The 16,791-nt window shown below is 39.9% G+C and overlaps 1 protein-coding gene across 1 annotated transcript in view; it reads left to right on the top strand.

Moving 5' to 3' along the window:
- Nucleotides 1-1,133: 1,133 nt before the first annotated feature.
- LOC149287560 (alsin-like) overlaps nucleotides 1,134-16,791 on the top strand; it is a 31,021-nt gene continuing 15,363 nt past the window's right edge. The window contains exons 1-7 of the mRNA XM_089492761.1: nucleotides 1,134-1,153; nucleotides 1,497-1,651; nucleotides 2,129-3,036; nucleotides 11,523-11,895; nucleotides 12,697-12,865; nucleotides 14,527-14,623; nucleotides 15,958-16,035. Of these exons, the coding sequence (XP_089348887.1) occupies nucleotides 1,134-1,153; nucleotides 1,497-1,651; nucleotides 2,129-3,036; nucleotides 11,523-11,895; nucleotides 12,697-12,865; nucleotides 14,527-14,623; nucleotides 15,958-16,035 (1,800 nt within the window). The remainder of the gene's footprint in view (nucleotides 1,154-1,496; nucleotides 1,652-2,128; nucleotides 3,037-11,522; nucleotides 11,896-12,696; nucleotides 12,866-14,526; nucleotides 14,624-15,957; nucleotides 16,036-16,791) is intronic.

The raw sequence follows: 16,791 nt of genomic DNA, 5'->3' as shown, positions 1-16,791 counted from the left end.
ACTGGCCCCTTATTTTGACTGATTTGATCCATGTGTTTACTACCCTACTTCTAAAGTTACTCCTGATTTTATGCCCTCAGTTTTGAAGTCTGCTGTTCTCTGAAAATTGGCCTGAACACAGTGTGCTGTGCCATGCTGTGAGCCAGTTCCGTCCTACTTTCAATTGATAAAGCATAGATGACCAGAAGCCTCTGTACTCTGCCAGGGGCTCTGATTGCAGCATTGTGTAAAAACTTCTATTTGTGTTCAAAACATCAGATGAGCAGACAAATGTGTTCAACAGTCATCAGATGAGCTGCCAGTGTTCCACCCGCTTACATCTACATTGGTTATGAACACTGTACATTTGTCTATTCATGCTGATTAGGGGTAAATATTTCCAAGGTACATAAAATCTGCAAAACAAGTATAAAATTGGATTATGATGCTAGGTAAAAAGTCTTTATATATAAATATATCTAGTTTGTGCATTTATTTGCTTTAAACAAAACAAAAAAAACCCTTGTAGTGCTGGCAACTGTTTAATGTTTTTTTTTTTTGCCTTGAAATATGAACACATCTCCTGCACAGCATTTAGCTGTTGGGAAGGGGTGTCAAATACAAACCCCCCCCCCCACACACACACACACATTCATTTGAAAAACAAACAAATGTAAAGGGACCATGCAGCTATCTTATGCATTACAGTGCATATGAGTGTGCCTTTAAATAATACAAAGACAGTTTTTTTTATTGAGGTTTTGAACAGATAAGGAATTTGTGGGACCTTATATCACTTGGCAGGGATTGAGTATCACTTTTGGTGTGTTGGAAAAAAACATATTTAAAAAATGAAGTGGTCCATGAAGCCATTCAGCAAGTTCAGTGAATACTCACCATTGTCTCAATACCCACATGCCTTATTGTTGTGTTCTGTGGGTTTATGGCACTTGTGAGTGAGTGCTTCTGCTTGCTCCAAAGCACGGTAGGACCCTTCCCAATGATTCAAACCTCAGATTCAAAGATTATTATTTGAATGTTTAAACCTGTCCGTGTTAGTGATTTGTAGGCTGCATGAAATCATAAATCCTGTTTTGTTTTTGTTAGTATCCTCTGGAGGAAAGCAGTCTCTGATGGGATTATAACACTGACCGATGGACACACAGAAAGAAAGGTATTATATCTGAAATCTGATTGAACAATATTTTAATTTAAAGCGTCAGATGTGCAGGGTGTCTTTTCAACTTCTGTCTGTACTGAGTGTGCATTCAGTCGAATTAGTATTCCTGCTATAAAACCTCATACATTTTTTTTGGCTTATTAACAGGTTGAGGGCGTTTTATATGATGTTATCAACCTATTACAAAAAATGATCCTTTCAATTTAACTGGAAACAGTTGCTGTAACGAGTTCTTTTTTTTTCGATATACGTCACGTCATCTGTAATGTGTTAGTTAGTGAGTGACTTTAAAACTATTCAGGATCCCATGGTCTATTTTTGCTTCATTTTTTTGCAGCTCAGAAGATACAGAAAGAGCCACAGAAAGAGGCATCGTACATGTATGGCAAGCCGGTTCAGTCCCTGTGAATCCAGAGAAACTTTCAGGCTTAGGAGGAAGAACTGTTCTCCATGCCAGTCTTGGGATAGGTCATGGGGTACTCCTGACCAGTGGTAAGGAGATAATGTGTTTGTCTGTGAGATACAGCAAAGCAAACAAGTTTCAATGCAGAGCTGCCCATTAACAGGTCTCATAGGATAGTAAAACATTAAGTTGGAACTGTAGCCTGGCCACAGGTATCAGTAGTAAAATAAATCTCTTTGCCCTTGTTGTGATTGTGCCAATAGTTACTTAAAATTGGACTAGCTCTTTTTCACTTAAATTCAAAAAATGAATATCCAGTTATGAGCTGCATACTACCTGTGTAGAATGTCTATATTAAAAACACAAGACTATACCATATATTTTGTGTCATGTACTAGGCTACTGGTAAAACACATATGGGTGCACATATTCCAATTGGAATAATTTACAGGGGAATATAATTGTAAAATTGAAACAAAAGATTCAGCTCTTTAGCTTGTTAGAATGAATTACACATGCAAACACCTTAGTTTTTTCCCCTAATCTTTGAATGTATTTACTTTAAGGTGGAGAGGTGTTTAGTTTTGGAAAACAGCCATGGAAAGAGAACTTACTACAGACCACATGCAAAGTTCCAGAACTGGAAAAGGCTCTGCAGGGACAACATGTTATCAATGTGGCTGCAGGAAGCTTCCACAGCGGAGCAGTAACAGGCAGCGGAATGGTATACATGTGGGGCGAAAATACAGCAGGACAGTGTGCTGTGACAAATTGCCCCTCCATACCAGAGCCAACAGCCATCACCATAACCGATCAGGACACAACACCTCCTAGGTGGGTAAGGATTATGCAGCTGTCTTGTGGAGAAGAACACACACTTGCACTGTCCAACACAAGGGAGATCTGGGCATGGGGCACTGGTTGCCAGCTTGGACTTATAACCTCTGCCTTCCCAGTGACAAAGCCACAGAGAGTGGAGCATCTTGCAGGCAGAGTTGTGCTCCAGGTAGTTTGTGGGGCATTTCACAGTTTGGCTCTTGTTCAGTGCCCTGTTGCTCAAGAACCAAAGCCAGTACCAGAAAGGTGCAACCACTGCAGGGAACTACTAATTACTATGACTGAGAAGGAAGACCATGTTATAATTTCTGATGCTCACTGCTGTCCACTTGGTGTCGTGTTGGCAGAATCACAGCCTGAACCCCGGGCTATTCAACCTATCTTGAATTCTGGGGAGAAAAATCCAACAAAAGCACACAATCCATGCTCTTCAGAAACCCAAGAGGAGCATGAAAGCGTTTTCCCCGAATTGCATTTGTCTTCTGAAACAGAACTTGGCACTGACGCTGTCAGCATTTGTGAAAGTGGGGTTTGTTTGAATAATGATGTTCCTAGAACGCCTTTCAGTTCTGGCGTGGATGAACATGAAACCAAGTCTACACTAAACAATGGCTCCTTTGTACCAAATATTACACAGGTGAGCTGTCATTTATCAGATATTTCTCACTAACAAAGTACGTGTGTAAACAAGGCAATTATGTTTAAATTTTCCTGCTTTCTTTCTGTTAAAAAAACAACATCCAATTCTGTCTTAATTATATTTGCATAAAATATAAAGCAGGATTTAATCTGTAACATTTTAATGATAGTGCTTTAAATTCTTTTCCAATTCAGTATCCTGTATGTAAAACATCTGCAAGCACAGGGTACCAAGATAAGTGTGGTGCAAACAAATGATACAAAAAGTAGTTTAAAAAATTAATTATTGAGTTCAGTGCTGTATAATATTTGTATGTGCAAATATTTCACCAATGTTTTCTTTTACTGAAACACAGAATGTTTATCTTTATACAACTTCTCTGGGAGCCGAGTTTATGAACACTTTTCAACATTTTTTCAGTTACTTGCTTCTCACAGCTATCACTATTGTAAAGAGAGAAATATACCGGTATATTCCAGTTAACAGGAATGTGTATATCAGTTACGTTAATATGGAGACATTTTCACTGGATCCTCATGCTGTGCTCCCTATCCTGTCAACATCCAAGGTTTAATGATTTGTTCAGCTGCACTAGAGATTTGTACATGACATATTTTTGTTTTAAAAATATCCTATTTATAAAAATAATTACTGAAAACAGCAAATCAATCTCTTCCTCAAAAATTAACCCTTTCACCAACATGCCTTCATCCCACTATTAACCCCTTTTGCATCACAATTCTCATCTGGGCACTACAGGTACTTATGTAATAATTATGTTGGCACTGTATAGAGACTTCCTCAATGTCACCAATAGTACAGGCAAGCTTGCCCCAACCCAACTTGCAGGAAAAAGTAGACCATTCATAGCAGATAACGCTGGTAAGTTTTATCTTAACCAACTAGTTCAATTTAGTGAACAAGCCAGTAGACTGTCATCACTGAATGTCTTGTTGGACAAGGGATCTCATAAGATGAGTTCTAATTGCAATCTGTTATGTGAGGCACTACTGTTGAATGCTTTGGGACTAAATACATAAGTTCCTTATAAAATACACAATGGAACAACGTGATACTAGTATATTGCCATACATGTCAGGGCCTCGTCTCTCATGATAGACAAATTTGCCTTATCTTGAAATGTTTAAGAAATAATTTTAATTTTGAACTATATAGCAGGACATTTCATAAAATTAGTTTGCTAATCATAAGAAAGGGCACAATAAGCTGTTTAGTTTGTAATAAGTGACATACATCTAGTTTACATTGTTTAGCACATGCACAGGGAGCACACATTTACAGACTGTCATTGCATTTATCCATTGCAGCTGAGTTTTAACACTCAAATTTGGTTATAATAGCACACTTATCTGCAAGTGTGCAGGAGTTACAATATGATTTCTCATCGCAAAGGTAACATCGCAATGCTAGCTCTACTTCATTTCTATAGTAGTAGTAGCAGCAAAAATAATAAACCTTTAATTTTTCCTTATTTTAATCTTAATGTGAGTGACCAGTGATTTTCTCTCTAGTCAGTCAGCAAATACTTGAGCAGTTGGGGTCTCTGCTTACAACTCCTAGATTTTTGCTGCCCATTTGATGACTTTGATGACTTGTAGCTCACCTTGTCCTGCATTTGTAACTTGAAACTCAAGGATCTTCATCGTGTCGTTGTCCGGAAACAAGTTAAGAGTGAAGTTTTTGTAAACAAAGAAAAAATCCAAGGAGAGAGTGAGACAAACACACAGTATTTACGAAGTAATCCCTTTGAAGTTCCAGTAGTAGTCGGAGATCAAGTTCATGAAAATTGTGTGCTTCTAGTATATTCAAAACATATTGCAACATGGACTTCTTGCATTTGACTTTTTGACACTTTGTTGAATACAGTTTTTGAGATACATACATTCATACGTTTTTGGTGATGTGTATGTTGTAGAATGGCAGTGGTAGAGAAGTTTTAATGCAGCTGCCTGTTTGAGTTGGAGGACTGTTGGTGTAGACAGTGCTGGCTCAACCTATGATCGGAATACATTGGGAAACGTCATTTTTGCTGCTGCTCATTTATAATCAACACTTGTGTTTATGTTGTAGAGCTCTTTTTTTTGTACAAACACCTATGCTTTACTTACAGAATGGACTGACTTTTAGCTGCCAAACTGCTGCAAGAACAAAGTAATTTCAAGCCATGGTTTAATGAATAGTGGAACTACCTTTCTGCTGCTTTTCTGAAATTCTTTATCCAAACCGATTTAAAATCACACACTGACTGTTAACCACACTGAACATACTGAGCCTACTGACTCATATTCTGTTTCACTGACACTCACACAGAAGTAAACTCATACTGACCATTCTCAGCCAGACTGTTGCAAACGCTTACAACGCCACACAATTTACTAACCTCATATTCTTGTCTAGGCACACTAGGCCTAGAGAAGCAGGTTCAGGCACAGCAGTACCTTTGAATAAATGCAAAAGCCAGCTCACCTCCCTATATATTCATCTGCACGGATCCGCACGGACTTGATGCATGGAATGAACACAAAAAAAAAACAAAGGGATCGATCCAGCATTTGAAAAAAAAACAACTTCCAGCTTTATTTTACTTAATGATTAAAAAGCATAGTTCACACCTGTGCATCCAGTACACAGGAAACCCCAAATCTGACACGTTTCAAGCGGTACCCCGCTCTTTATCACAGATAACTCACCACTGAATTTGTTTCCCTTAAGTAAGGCAACAAAAGGGGGGAGTGGTGAGATTACTCGTCATCAACACGTGCAATTAACAGTGGCGGATCTACTGGGGTCGCAGGGGTCGCGACTGCCACCGGGCCCCGGCGGCAGGGGGGCCCAAGCCAAGGGGCCACCCGAAATCTTTTTTAAGTTTTTTTGTTTTTTTTTTAAATAAGGCAGGGGCGTCCAACATGCGGCCCGCGGGCCAAATGTGGCCCGCGAGACCTCGAGGTGCGGCCCGCGTAAGATCGGCAGCCAGGGCAACCAATCTTACACGAGCCGCACCTCAAGCCCTGCTACTTACTTGTGGGAGGGTCTTCTGGACAGCACAGAGGAAGCGGTGTTCACGTGACTTCCTACTTCCTCTGTGCTTTAGCAGAGAAGGCAGAGGGAGGCCACGCCCCCTGCTGAAGTCTGTTAGCGGCATCGAAGGGAGATGCAGTGCAGGTGGGGAGGGTGTTTGAATGAGTGTGTGTGATTGAGGGAATGAATCTGTGAATTAATGATTATATGAATAAATGAGTGTGTGTGTGTGTGTGTGATAGCATGGATGTGTAAGTGCTGGAACCTAGGCATGATGGGACTGTGATTGCTGTTAGCAATCACACTCCTATCATGCCAAGTCAGCCAGTACATGCTGAAACCTGGCCAGCTGCCCCCCTTGTGTAGTGATGCTGCCAGCAGTATGGGGTCTGCACATACAGCCACCCTGTACCAGAATGTACTGGCTGACTTGGCATGATAGGAGTGTGATTGCTAACAGCAATCACAGTCCCATAATGCCTAGGTTCCAGCATTTACTGGATGGATGTGTAAGTGCTGGAACCTAGGCATGATGGGACTGTGATTGCTGTTAGCAATCACACTCCTATCATGCCAAGTCAGCCAGTACATGCTGAAACCTGGCTAGCTGCCCCCCTTGTGTATTGATGCTGCCAGCAGTATGGGGTCTGCACATCACTTACAGCCATCCTGTACCAGCGTGTATTGGCTGACTTGGCATGATAGGAGTGTGATTGCTAATAGCAATCAGAGTCCCATCATGCCTAGGTTCCAGCATTTACTGGATGGATGTGTAAGTGCTGGAACCTAGGCATGATGGGACTGTGACTACTGTTAGCAATCACACTCCTATCATGCCAAGTCAGCCAGTACATGCTGAAACCTAGCTAGCTGCCCCCCTTGTGTAGTGATGCTGCCAGCAGTATGGGGTCTGCACATCACTTACAGCCACCCTGTACCAGCATGTACTGGCTGACTTGGCATGATAGGAGTGTGATTGCTAACAGCGAGCACAGTCCCATCATGCCTAGGTACCAGCATTTACTGGTTGCCTGGGTATGATAGGAGTGTGATTGCTGTTAGCAATCACACTCCTATCATGCCAAGTCATATTGCTAATTTTGTCCAATTGTGTGTTACCTACTTTTATTAAACATGTGAGTTTTTATTATTATTTTTAAAGGTGGGGGTCATTTTCAGTTTTGGCTAAGTGAACCCTGAATGTTTTGGTCCAGAATTTTCATTTTAGTTCATCCCTAGAATAAATCTAGGGAATCCTGAATTTGTAGTCGCAAAACTTTCAAGGCCCAGAAATCAGTGAGAGGAAGAGTAAAGGTTTTGTGTCATTTTACTTTATTTTAATCTGCATATTTTATTAAAGGCCATATTTTTTGTCACAGTGAAAAATGAGTGCGGCCCGCGCACGTATACAATTCTGATGAAGTGGCCCACTGCAGAAAAAACTTGGACACCCCTGGATTATGCCCTTTGTACATGCGCCCCTTTTTCTTTGATTTTTTTACAGATATGATTCAATATGTAAATTGAATTTGTTGAATTAGTTGAAAAAAAATTGTTGGGTAAAAATCATGTTTTTTTTGGGGGGGGGGTGAGGGGGGGAGGGGGCCCTTAACAGATTCTCGCACCCGGGCCCTGAGGCGTCTAGTTACACCCCTGGCAATTAAAATCCAATTACAAAACAATTAGATGCAATAAGATGAAAAAGACTAATGTAAACAGCGTGAGCACAGCAACACAACCTACAGCAAATATATAAACACTATTGATCCACAAATAATATGTATATATGTCAATGAGGCTATTACATGTATATTGTGTTTTTTAACCTGCTCACAGTGCTTTAATATCACAGGGAGGTGCATAAACATATAGGTAATATTTACCACTTGCATAATGATCTTAAATAATTTTTGAATAAAAATACCTGATTTGACCAAGACAAAATTGTATCAAATAAATCTTAATCATAATGTAACAATAATTCCTGTTTAATGTTAAGTCCCATTGGTATACAGGTATCAAGAGTAAACTGCCAAAAAGCTTCTCTATTTTGTAATCTTTTATGTAAATCACCTCCTCTAAAACCAGATGTCACCTTTTCAATAGCATAGGCTACAAAATAATTTTTTGAGCCCGCATGTTTATCCAAAAAGTGTGCAGAAGCCCCTGATTTTGATCGTATGGAATGGGGATTTATGTCATGGAGATGCTCCAGAATGCAAGTCTTAAATTGTCGTTTGGTACATCCTATATATTTAACTTCGCAGCTGGAACACTCAATGACATAAATTACATTGCTGCTACAACAGTTCAAATATTTTTTTATATGAAATTCCCTAGTGCCAGTAGTATTAGTAAATTTATTAGTAACCTTAACATATCTGCATGTTTTACATGGATGACGACCACAGCGGAAAAAAACGTTTGTTGTAGCCACATACTATCACTGAGATTTTGATTATTTAACATACTAGGAGCCAAATCATCTCTTAATGTGGGGGCCCGTTTGGGAACAATTGCACACCCTGCAGATAAAATCTGAGAAAGAATTGGATCTTCTTTTAATATATACAGATTCCTAGTAACTATGTTCTTAGCAATGTTGAAAAATGGTGAATAAGTTAATGCTAATACCGGTTTACTTTCTATCTTAGTACTTTTATTACTTTTGTTCAATAATAATTGTGAGCGATTTTTGCATCTAACTATATTCTCTGCTCGTTGGATTTGTCTAGAAGAATACCCCCTTTGTTTAAGTCGAGTGATTAACCCTTCATTTTGTGCTTGAAAATTAGACTCAGTGCTACTGTTCCTTTTAAGGCGTGTCATTTCGCCAACAGGAATGGCCCGTATAGTATGTTTTGGATGGTTACTATCCGCTCTCAGTAATGCATTTCCTGAAGTTGGTTTTCTATAAGTAACAGTATCTATAACTTGATCATTATTAGCAATAAGGCTTAAATCTAGGAATGAGACTGTCTTAGAAGAGAGTTCATGAGTGAATTTCAAATTATATGGATTGTCATTCATATAACCGATAAACAGTGGTACGGAAGACACATCTCCCTCCCAAATGAATAGGAGATCATCGATGTATCTTCCGTACCACTGTATAGAATCTAAAAAAGGGTTATGAACGTCAAAAATATAGATATGTTCCCAAAAAGACATCGTTAGATTTGCCAATGAAGGGGAATGTCTAGCACCCATACTAACACCACTACATTGCAGGTAGTACACTCGTTCAAAAGAAAAAAAGTTGTGAGACATAAGAAATTGGGTGACTAGTAATATAAATTCACTTAAATCAGGTGTGTACCTGCTATGAATTTTTAAGTGGAATTCTAATGCTCTAAGTGCAACATCCCATGGAATGCTGGTATACAGCGATGTTACATCGCATGTAAGCCAGTGCCAACCCTTTTTCCATTTAATATTGGCTAACTGAGCCAAAACATCCTTAGTGTCCCTAAGAAACCCTGGGACACGTTGCACAAAAGGTTGCAATAACTGATCGAGCCAAGAGGAAAGTCTTTCTAACAATGAACCCCTGGATGAAACAATTGGTCGCATTTGGGGAGGAATAATACCTTTGTGTATTTTGGGTAAACCATATAACACTGGTGTCACAGGGGTTGCTACTAGTAGATATTCACTCTGACTGGCTGTAATGGCTCCTAATGTTACCCCATCCTCCAATAGTTTAGATAATTTTTTACTAAAATTCTCTGTGGGGTTACACTCTAGTTTTCTATATGTGGTAACATCATTAAGCATTATTTGCATCTGTTCTATATAGCAAGTAGTATCCATTACTGTTACCATACCGCCTTTATCGGACATTTTAATGGTTAATTCGGTATCCAGCTTTAGTGAGCGAACAGCTTCACGTTCAATTTTTGTTAGATTGTCACGTACAGACTTACCGACATTAACCCTGTCCTCCAATGATATAAATTCCTTAATTACATTTTCTTGGAATCGAGTCATGCAATCAGCCCTGGACTGTACAGGGTAAAAATCTGGATTGCGATTAAAATGATATTCATTGGTATGAACGTCACGGATAGACGGTGATTGAGTTGAGTCTAAAGCTTGTAAAGCCACTAGGGATATTTGCTCTCGGAAGTTCATACCTTTGAATTCATTTATAAACAGTAGTGATGCATGATTTATATTAGAATCTTGTGCATGAAAAAAATGTTTTTTAATTGTTAAATTACGCACAAATTTATTCACTTGGCAAATAGAGGCAAACGCATTAAACTTGTTAACTGGGGAAAAATTGAGTCCTTTTGCTAGCACTTCTATCTGCTCACTAGTCAATGTCTTTGAGGATAGGTTTAAGACCCCTTGTGCGTTTGGGTTTTCGATAATATGATGGGTTTTTTGCCGGTTGAGAAGCAGCAATATCTGCTTCCGAGTTATCACCACTCTCTGATTCCATCTCTGAGGAACTAAAGGTTACTTTGGACTTAGTGAATGCTGATCTGTGGCGTTGAGATTTTTTCAAAATAGATTTAGGTAAATGGTCATATCTCTCCCACCTGCCCCATTCATATACTTGATTCAATTTGTAATCCGTTATGTCTCTCTGCAACTTGATCTTTTTTGTTTCCATTATTTGACATTCCAATTTTTCAATATTTTCATTCATCTGTAACATGAGAGGATCAAAATCCGGAAGATCTTTGTATTGCGAGATATCCTCCTTTAGTACTTTGAAGTCTTGTTGAAGACCCTCCAATTTTTTATTTTCATATTTGATAATACATCTCATTATACGAAATGAACAGTCCGTTAAAGCCTCATTCCATTCATCCACAAATTCATTGCAAAAGATGGTAGTTGGCACTTTTTTGAGACGTAATCCTCTAGGTATCATATCCTTCTCCAAATAGTTGGTAAGAGTGGTTTGGTCCCACCAGAGGCGAGTCTCATTGTATAAAAGTGCCTTTGCCGTGAAACGAGGGAGGCAGATCACCCTCTTGGGTGATGAGGATCCACTACACTGCTGCTCAATGGGTCCGTTACAAACGAAATCTCTGATCTTCCCAGCGGGCATATTTACACTAATGAAAACTGTGCTGACATATCCTGGTGCTTAGGCAAGAAGGCGGCCGCAGAGGCGTAAAGTAAATATGTCGCTGCTCTCAGCCATACTAAACACACCACACTCAGCTGAACGAATGCACAGTACTTCGGCTCTTTTTCCTTAAGTTGAGGAAATTAATTGGTGCCATAACTGAGAGATTTTCACAACCGCAACACAAAGTTTACATCCTGAAAACCTGGACGTGCAGCCTAAGGATCATTTAATTAATAGTGATTATATGGGCAATACAATTATATAGATAAAGTTATAGGTAAAGTTATCTCGTTGTGCCTTTTAGTGTTTAGGTGCATTTTTTTCTCTTTTTGACCTTTGTTTCTTTTGCATCCAGGAACCAGTAAAGAAACCAGAAGAGTTAAGAAATTGTCACTTGAATCCTGCCACCACCACTACAGCATCTTCTCTGAACAGCTTGGTTGTGTCCTGCGCTTCTGCTGTTAGTGTCAAAGTAGCTGCTACTTGTGAGGCTGGAGCTCTTTCACTGAAGAAGGTCATGCATTTTTATTCTGGATCCCTTGGTGAATCAGGAACTCTAGCCCCTGCTATGGGCTCCTCTGTTCACGATGGGCTACGAGATAGTAGAGAAGAACAAGTAAAGTTAGAATCTATGCAGGGCAAGAAGAGCTCCAGCCTTGTGGATATAAGAGAGGAAGAAGCAGAAGCAGGCAACAGAAGACTTTCCCTTCCAGGGCTGCTCTCCCAGGGTAAATAAAATGTGACAATACATAACATAGTGTTCAATTAGCATGTGTTTTGGTACCCTTTACACAGCCTGAGAGGAAATTAACATGTCCTAGTTTTTAACACACATAATAAGAGTACATCTGAGCAGAGTGGTGCAATATTGTGTCACAAAATATATATTAGTAGCGTACACATAATTGAATAAGATCTATTCAGAAATCACCTGTACTTGGGAGTTGTGCAGTCCCCCTCCAGTTTGAAGTGCACACAACATAAATTGTGCTGGGCTAAAGATGATGGAAAAACCCTTCACTTAAAATTAAGGGGGTAGCAGAGGCATTATTAAACACTAATCTGCAATCGCCAGCAATCCCGGAGACTTGGTGTTCCCACACAAATCTTGAAGTGCTCCTACCACACAGAGTCCCATTAAGGATGAAGTAGCTGTCCATGAGTGGTAATCTGGCTTCTTCACCTTTGTCCCAGGCTTTGCGTAAAGGCTGTCTAGTACAGTATACATTTGCTGTAGGTGGTCCATGTATAAAGTGTATATAGAGGCAAACAGGTGATAGTTGTTAACCTAATTTGCACATACCTACCCAGAATCCCTTGAAGCGGTGGCAGCACTACAAGATTTGTGTGGGAACAGCAAGTCTTTGGGCTTGTCTGGTAATTTCAGATTCATGTTTAATAATGCCTGTTGTGATTTTTAAAGCTCAAAAACTTTCTAAAGATGCAAGTTAAATACTTGTTGGCGTATTCTGCAACATGAAGCATTGGAGACAGTATTGTATTGTTCACAAATGTGCTTTGGTTTGCAGTATCTCCCAGGCTCCTGAGAAAGGTAGGAAGAGCAAAGATGAGAACTGTGGCTCTAACACCCACCAGCAGTGGCGAGGCTGATTTGCTTTTGCCATCGTTAAAAACGGAGGTATGGAGCTGGGGAAGAGGCAAAGAAGGACAACTGGGTCATGGAGATGTCCTACCCAGGTAAGTGTGTTTGCAACCAGATGAACTGTTGGCAATATCACAGTCTAGAGCAGGGGTGGGCAATTAATTTTCCCATGGGGCCACATGAGAAATTGGAATGGTTTTAGAGGGCCAGACCTCTACAAACTACAAACTCCGAAGCCTTGTCCATTTTGTTAACTTATGTGCTGTTTAATAAAGTTATTCAAGCCTACGTCATTGGTAGAGGTGCTTGAATAAGTAAGGCCTGAATAACTATTAGCACAGCACAGAAGTGAACAAAATGAACAAGGCTTCGGAGTGCATACCGTATTTTTCGCTCTATAAGACGCACCTGCTGATAAGACGCACCTAGATTTTAGAGGAGAAAAAAAAGGAAAAAATATTTTGAGCTAAAAAATGGGCTAAAATATTTATTACAATAACTGAATAAGCTATGAACACAGTAAGACACACGCAGTAAGACACACACAGACACAGTAAGACACACACAGACACAGTGAGACACACACAGACACAGTAAGACACACACAGACACAGTAAGACACACACAGACACAGTGAGACACACACAGACACAGTAAGACACACACAGACACAGTGAGACACACACAGACACAGTGAGACACACACAGACACAGTAAGATACACACAGACACAGTGAGACACACACAGACACAGTAAGACACACACAGACACAGTGAGACACACACAGACACAGTGAGACACACACAGACACAGTAAGACACACACAGACACAGTAAGACACACACAGACACAGTGAGACACACACAGACACAGTGAGACACACACAGACACAGTAAGACACACACACAGACACAGTAAGACACACACAGACACAGTGAGACACACACAGACACAGTAAGATGCACACAAACACAGTAAGACACACACACACAGTAAGACCTCCCTCCCTAACCCCCCTTCTCAGTATCTCCCCTCTAACTCCCTAACCCCCCCTTCTCAGTATCTCCCCTCTAACTCCCTAACCCCCCCTTCTCAGTATCTCCCCTCTAACTCCCTAACCCCCCCTTCTCAGGATCTCCCCCCCCGCCCCGGTCACTTACCTTAAACTCCTGTGTTGGAAGCGTGAGGCGTTTGTCTCGGGTGCCGGCGCTTCACTGCTGATCGCCGGCGTCTGACGTCATATGCCGGCGCCCAGCGTAAAGCGCCGGCACCCGAGACAAACGCTTCCAACACAGGAGTTTAAGGTAAGTGACCGGGGCGGGGGGGGACACCGGACTCATTGGTGAGTCACCAGGACACTCTTTGCGGGCCGGTCCGAGCTATTCAGCGGGCCGGATGTGGCCCGCGGGCCGTGCTTTGCCCAGGTCTGGTCTAGAGTATGGATTGTGAATGAACTATGAAGGTCTTTAAGTAGAATCATTGATTTCTAGACATATTTATATGAAAGAAATAATAGAATGTAAATTTTGTTTTGTTCCCTGCAGTGGTTTTATATATAGATAAATACTATTTTTTTATTTCGGTTAATGACTTACCATTGCAGCAGCTGTAAAGTTTGTGGGAGGTGAAGCGTTTCAGTAGTAAATAATACAAGGGGGATGTATGGGTTCTCACATTGCATATCTATTTCAAAATTATGTAATACCATAAATAAATTACAACACTACAAAATACTGTATAAAAATGTCCCCCTAGGTTGCAGCCTCTATGTGTGCGCAGTATGGATGGTAAAGAAGTGGTTAGGTTGGCAGCTGGTAGCCACCATTCACTAGCTCTTACTGCCAAATCCCAGGTAAAGTTTGTTTTTATTTATTTTTTTCCTGAAAATAATATGATATTGTATGGATCTCCTGCTTTTGCAAATGAGCTTACTGCATTTTAAAATAAAATATTCTCTTTTAAGGGGTTTACTAATTACTGAATGGTGGTGTTGTTTTGGATGCGTTTTCTCCTTACAAATCCAAAGATGCCTTATTACTGGACGATCTTTCAACGTTTCCAGAGACATCAATAGAAAATAGGACTGCCATGAATGGTAGTTAGCTGTGTACACAGAATCCATTAGCTAAAGGATTTTAAGGGGTCGTAATAAAAACTTGCAATAAAAATAGTAGGTGTGTAATTGTATTTTATGGTATGATAATATAAGCTTTGCAAGATAACTAAGTTACATTTCAATTGCATTATTCTAGAATTGCAGGTCTGCATTTCCGATGAATATGATCATCTCCATCAGAGGCGTCCAACCTGTGGCCCTCCAGCTGCTGCAGAACTACATCTCCCATAATGCTCTTTCAGCTAAGGGGCTGGCTGAGGAGGTTGGGAGATGCAGTCCTGCAGCAGCTGGAGGGACGCAGGTTGGACGCCCCTGATCTACATAGACTACTGTGTAGCAGTTAAATGAATAATCGTGAAGTGTGAGTGAGTGTATTTGAGTGTATGTTGTGTTTTCAAACAAAAATCTGTGTTCATGTCAATAACCATGAGTGAAAGTAATAAACATTTGTGTACATAATACAACCCCAATGGTACCGCAGATTATAAGAAAGAAACCAGGATCCTAGGGGGTTTTGTTTACTGTGACAACGGGCCCTGGATATTTGTGCTGTATTAAAGGCCTAGTTTAGTAGTTATTTGAAACAATCTTTACAAAATGGTTTAAATGCAAAGATTATAAAATGAGCTCAAGACTGAGTTTATGGTTATTCTGCCTCCCACTGTTCCTGATATCTCTATTATTGTTGACAACTCCACAGTCCCCCTCACCGGACCAAGTAAACACTGCCTTGGTGTCACTTTTCACTTTGCTTTCTCTTTCATCCTTGACATTTCGTCACCAAATCCTGCCACCTTCACCTAAAAAATCTTCTGAATCTGTCCTTTCCTTACCTGAGAAACTATCAAAATACTAATCCATTCCCTTGTGATAACTCATCTGGATTACTGCAATTTACTATTAACTGGGCACCCATCACATTTTCTCTTATTTTTCAACCTCCAAAAACAGTTATGTTTAATGTGTAAACTACTTGACACAATAACCTGTATTTGCACATTCAGCTACTAAGATAATACTGGTCCTGATACTTTGTGTGAAAAATCAAATGATGTGTTTTTCATTTGTAGGTTTATTCTTGGGGTAGCAATGTCTCAGGCCAGCTGGGTCCCATGCAGTCTCCAACAACCATGCCTCGCCTCACCAAGGTATGACCTCTAACAACCCGTATTTAATGCTCTGTGCCCGCACTTTCATTACCCAGTAAGGTTTAGGAATAATAAGAAACAAACCACACAGTTTGTCTACATTACACTTTTCTATTGCATGCCGGATTGAACAGACAGACCTAAATTTGACATTTTTATAAACCTTATGTAAACAAATTGTAAACATATGTTCTTAGGATCTGCATGATTATTTTTTCCTAATTAACATATCTTTCTTGATTAAGTCAAGACCCACCCATTTATGCTAATTAATGAAATAGTTACTTTTCTGGGGCTAACAAGTGCTCTAGTTTGTAGGGATGTAAAATAATTAAACGGGTAACTATGTTTTTGTAGAAAACAGATTTTGCATTACTGTTTTCGAACATAAGCCAATTTCTTTTGTATAAGGATATTTTCAAAACTTGGTCTATTGAACAAACTGATGCCAACACAAACTGATAAATATAACTAGAGTTAGATAATAAAGCTCTATAAAAGCAGTTCCAGGCTCTGCATTTTCCCTACTGATCAAATGTTAACAGTTGCCAGACCTACACTGCCTAATTTGTCATAGATGTTTAATTATTAATTAATTGTTTTGCGTTGTCCAAAAACTAGAGGTTTTGCTGGTAGAGTAAATGTGCAGCTGTCTTAAACCCAACCCAAGAACGGTATTTTAAGAACTAAAGCGCACTGCACAGCGTGTTCACATGCACAGTCCTCATTTTATCACCAATATTAATGTTTTTTTGT

Source organism: Sceloporus occidentalis, unplaced genomic scaffold, assembly GCF_023333645.1.
Source record: "Sceloporus occidentalis isolate IW3139 unplaced genomic scaffold, rSceOcc1.0.p SCAF_59, whole genome shotgun sequence".
Classification (NCBI taxonomy): Eukaryota; Metazoa; Chordata; class Lepidosauria; order Squamata; family Phrynosomatidae; genus Sceloporus; species Sceloporus occidentalis.
Note: the sequence above shows the minus strand (reverse complement) of the source record. Positions and strands in the feature narration are given on the sequence as shown.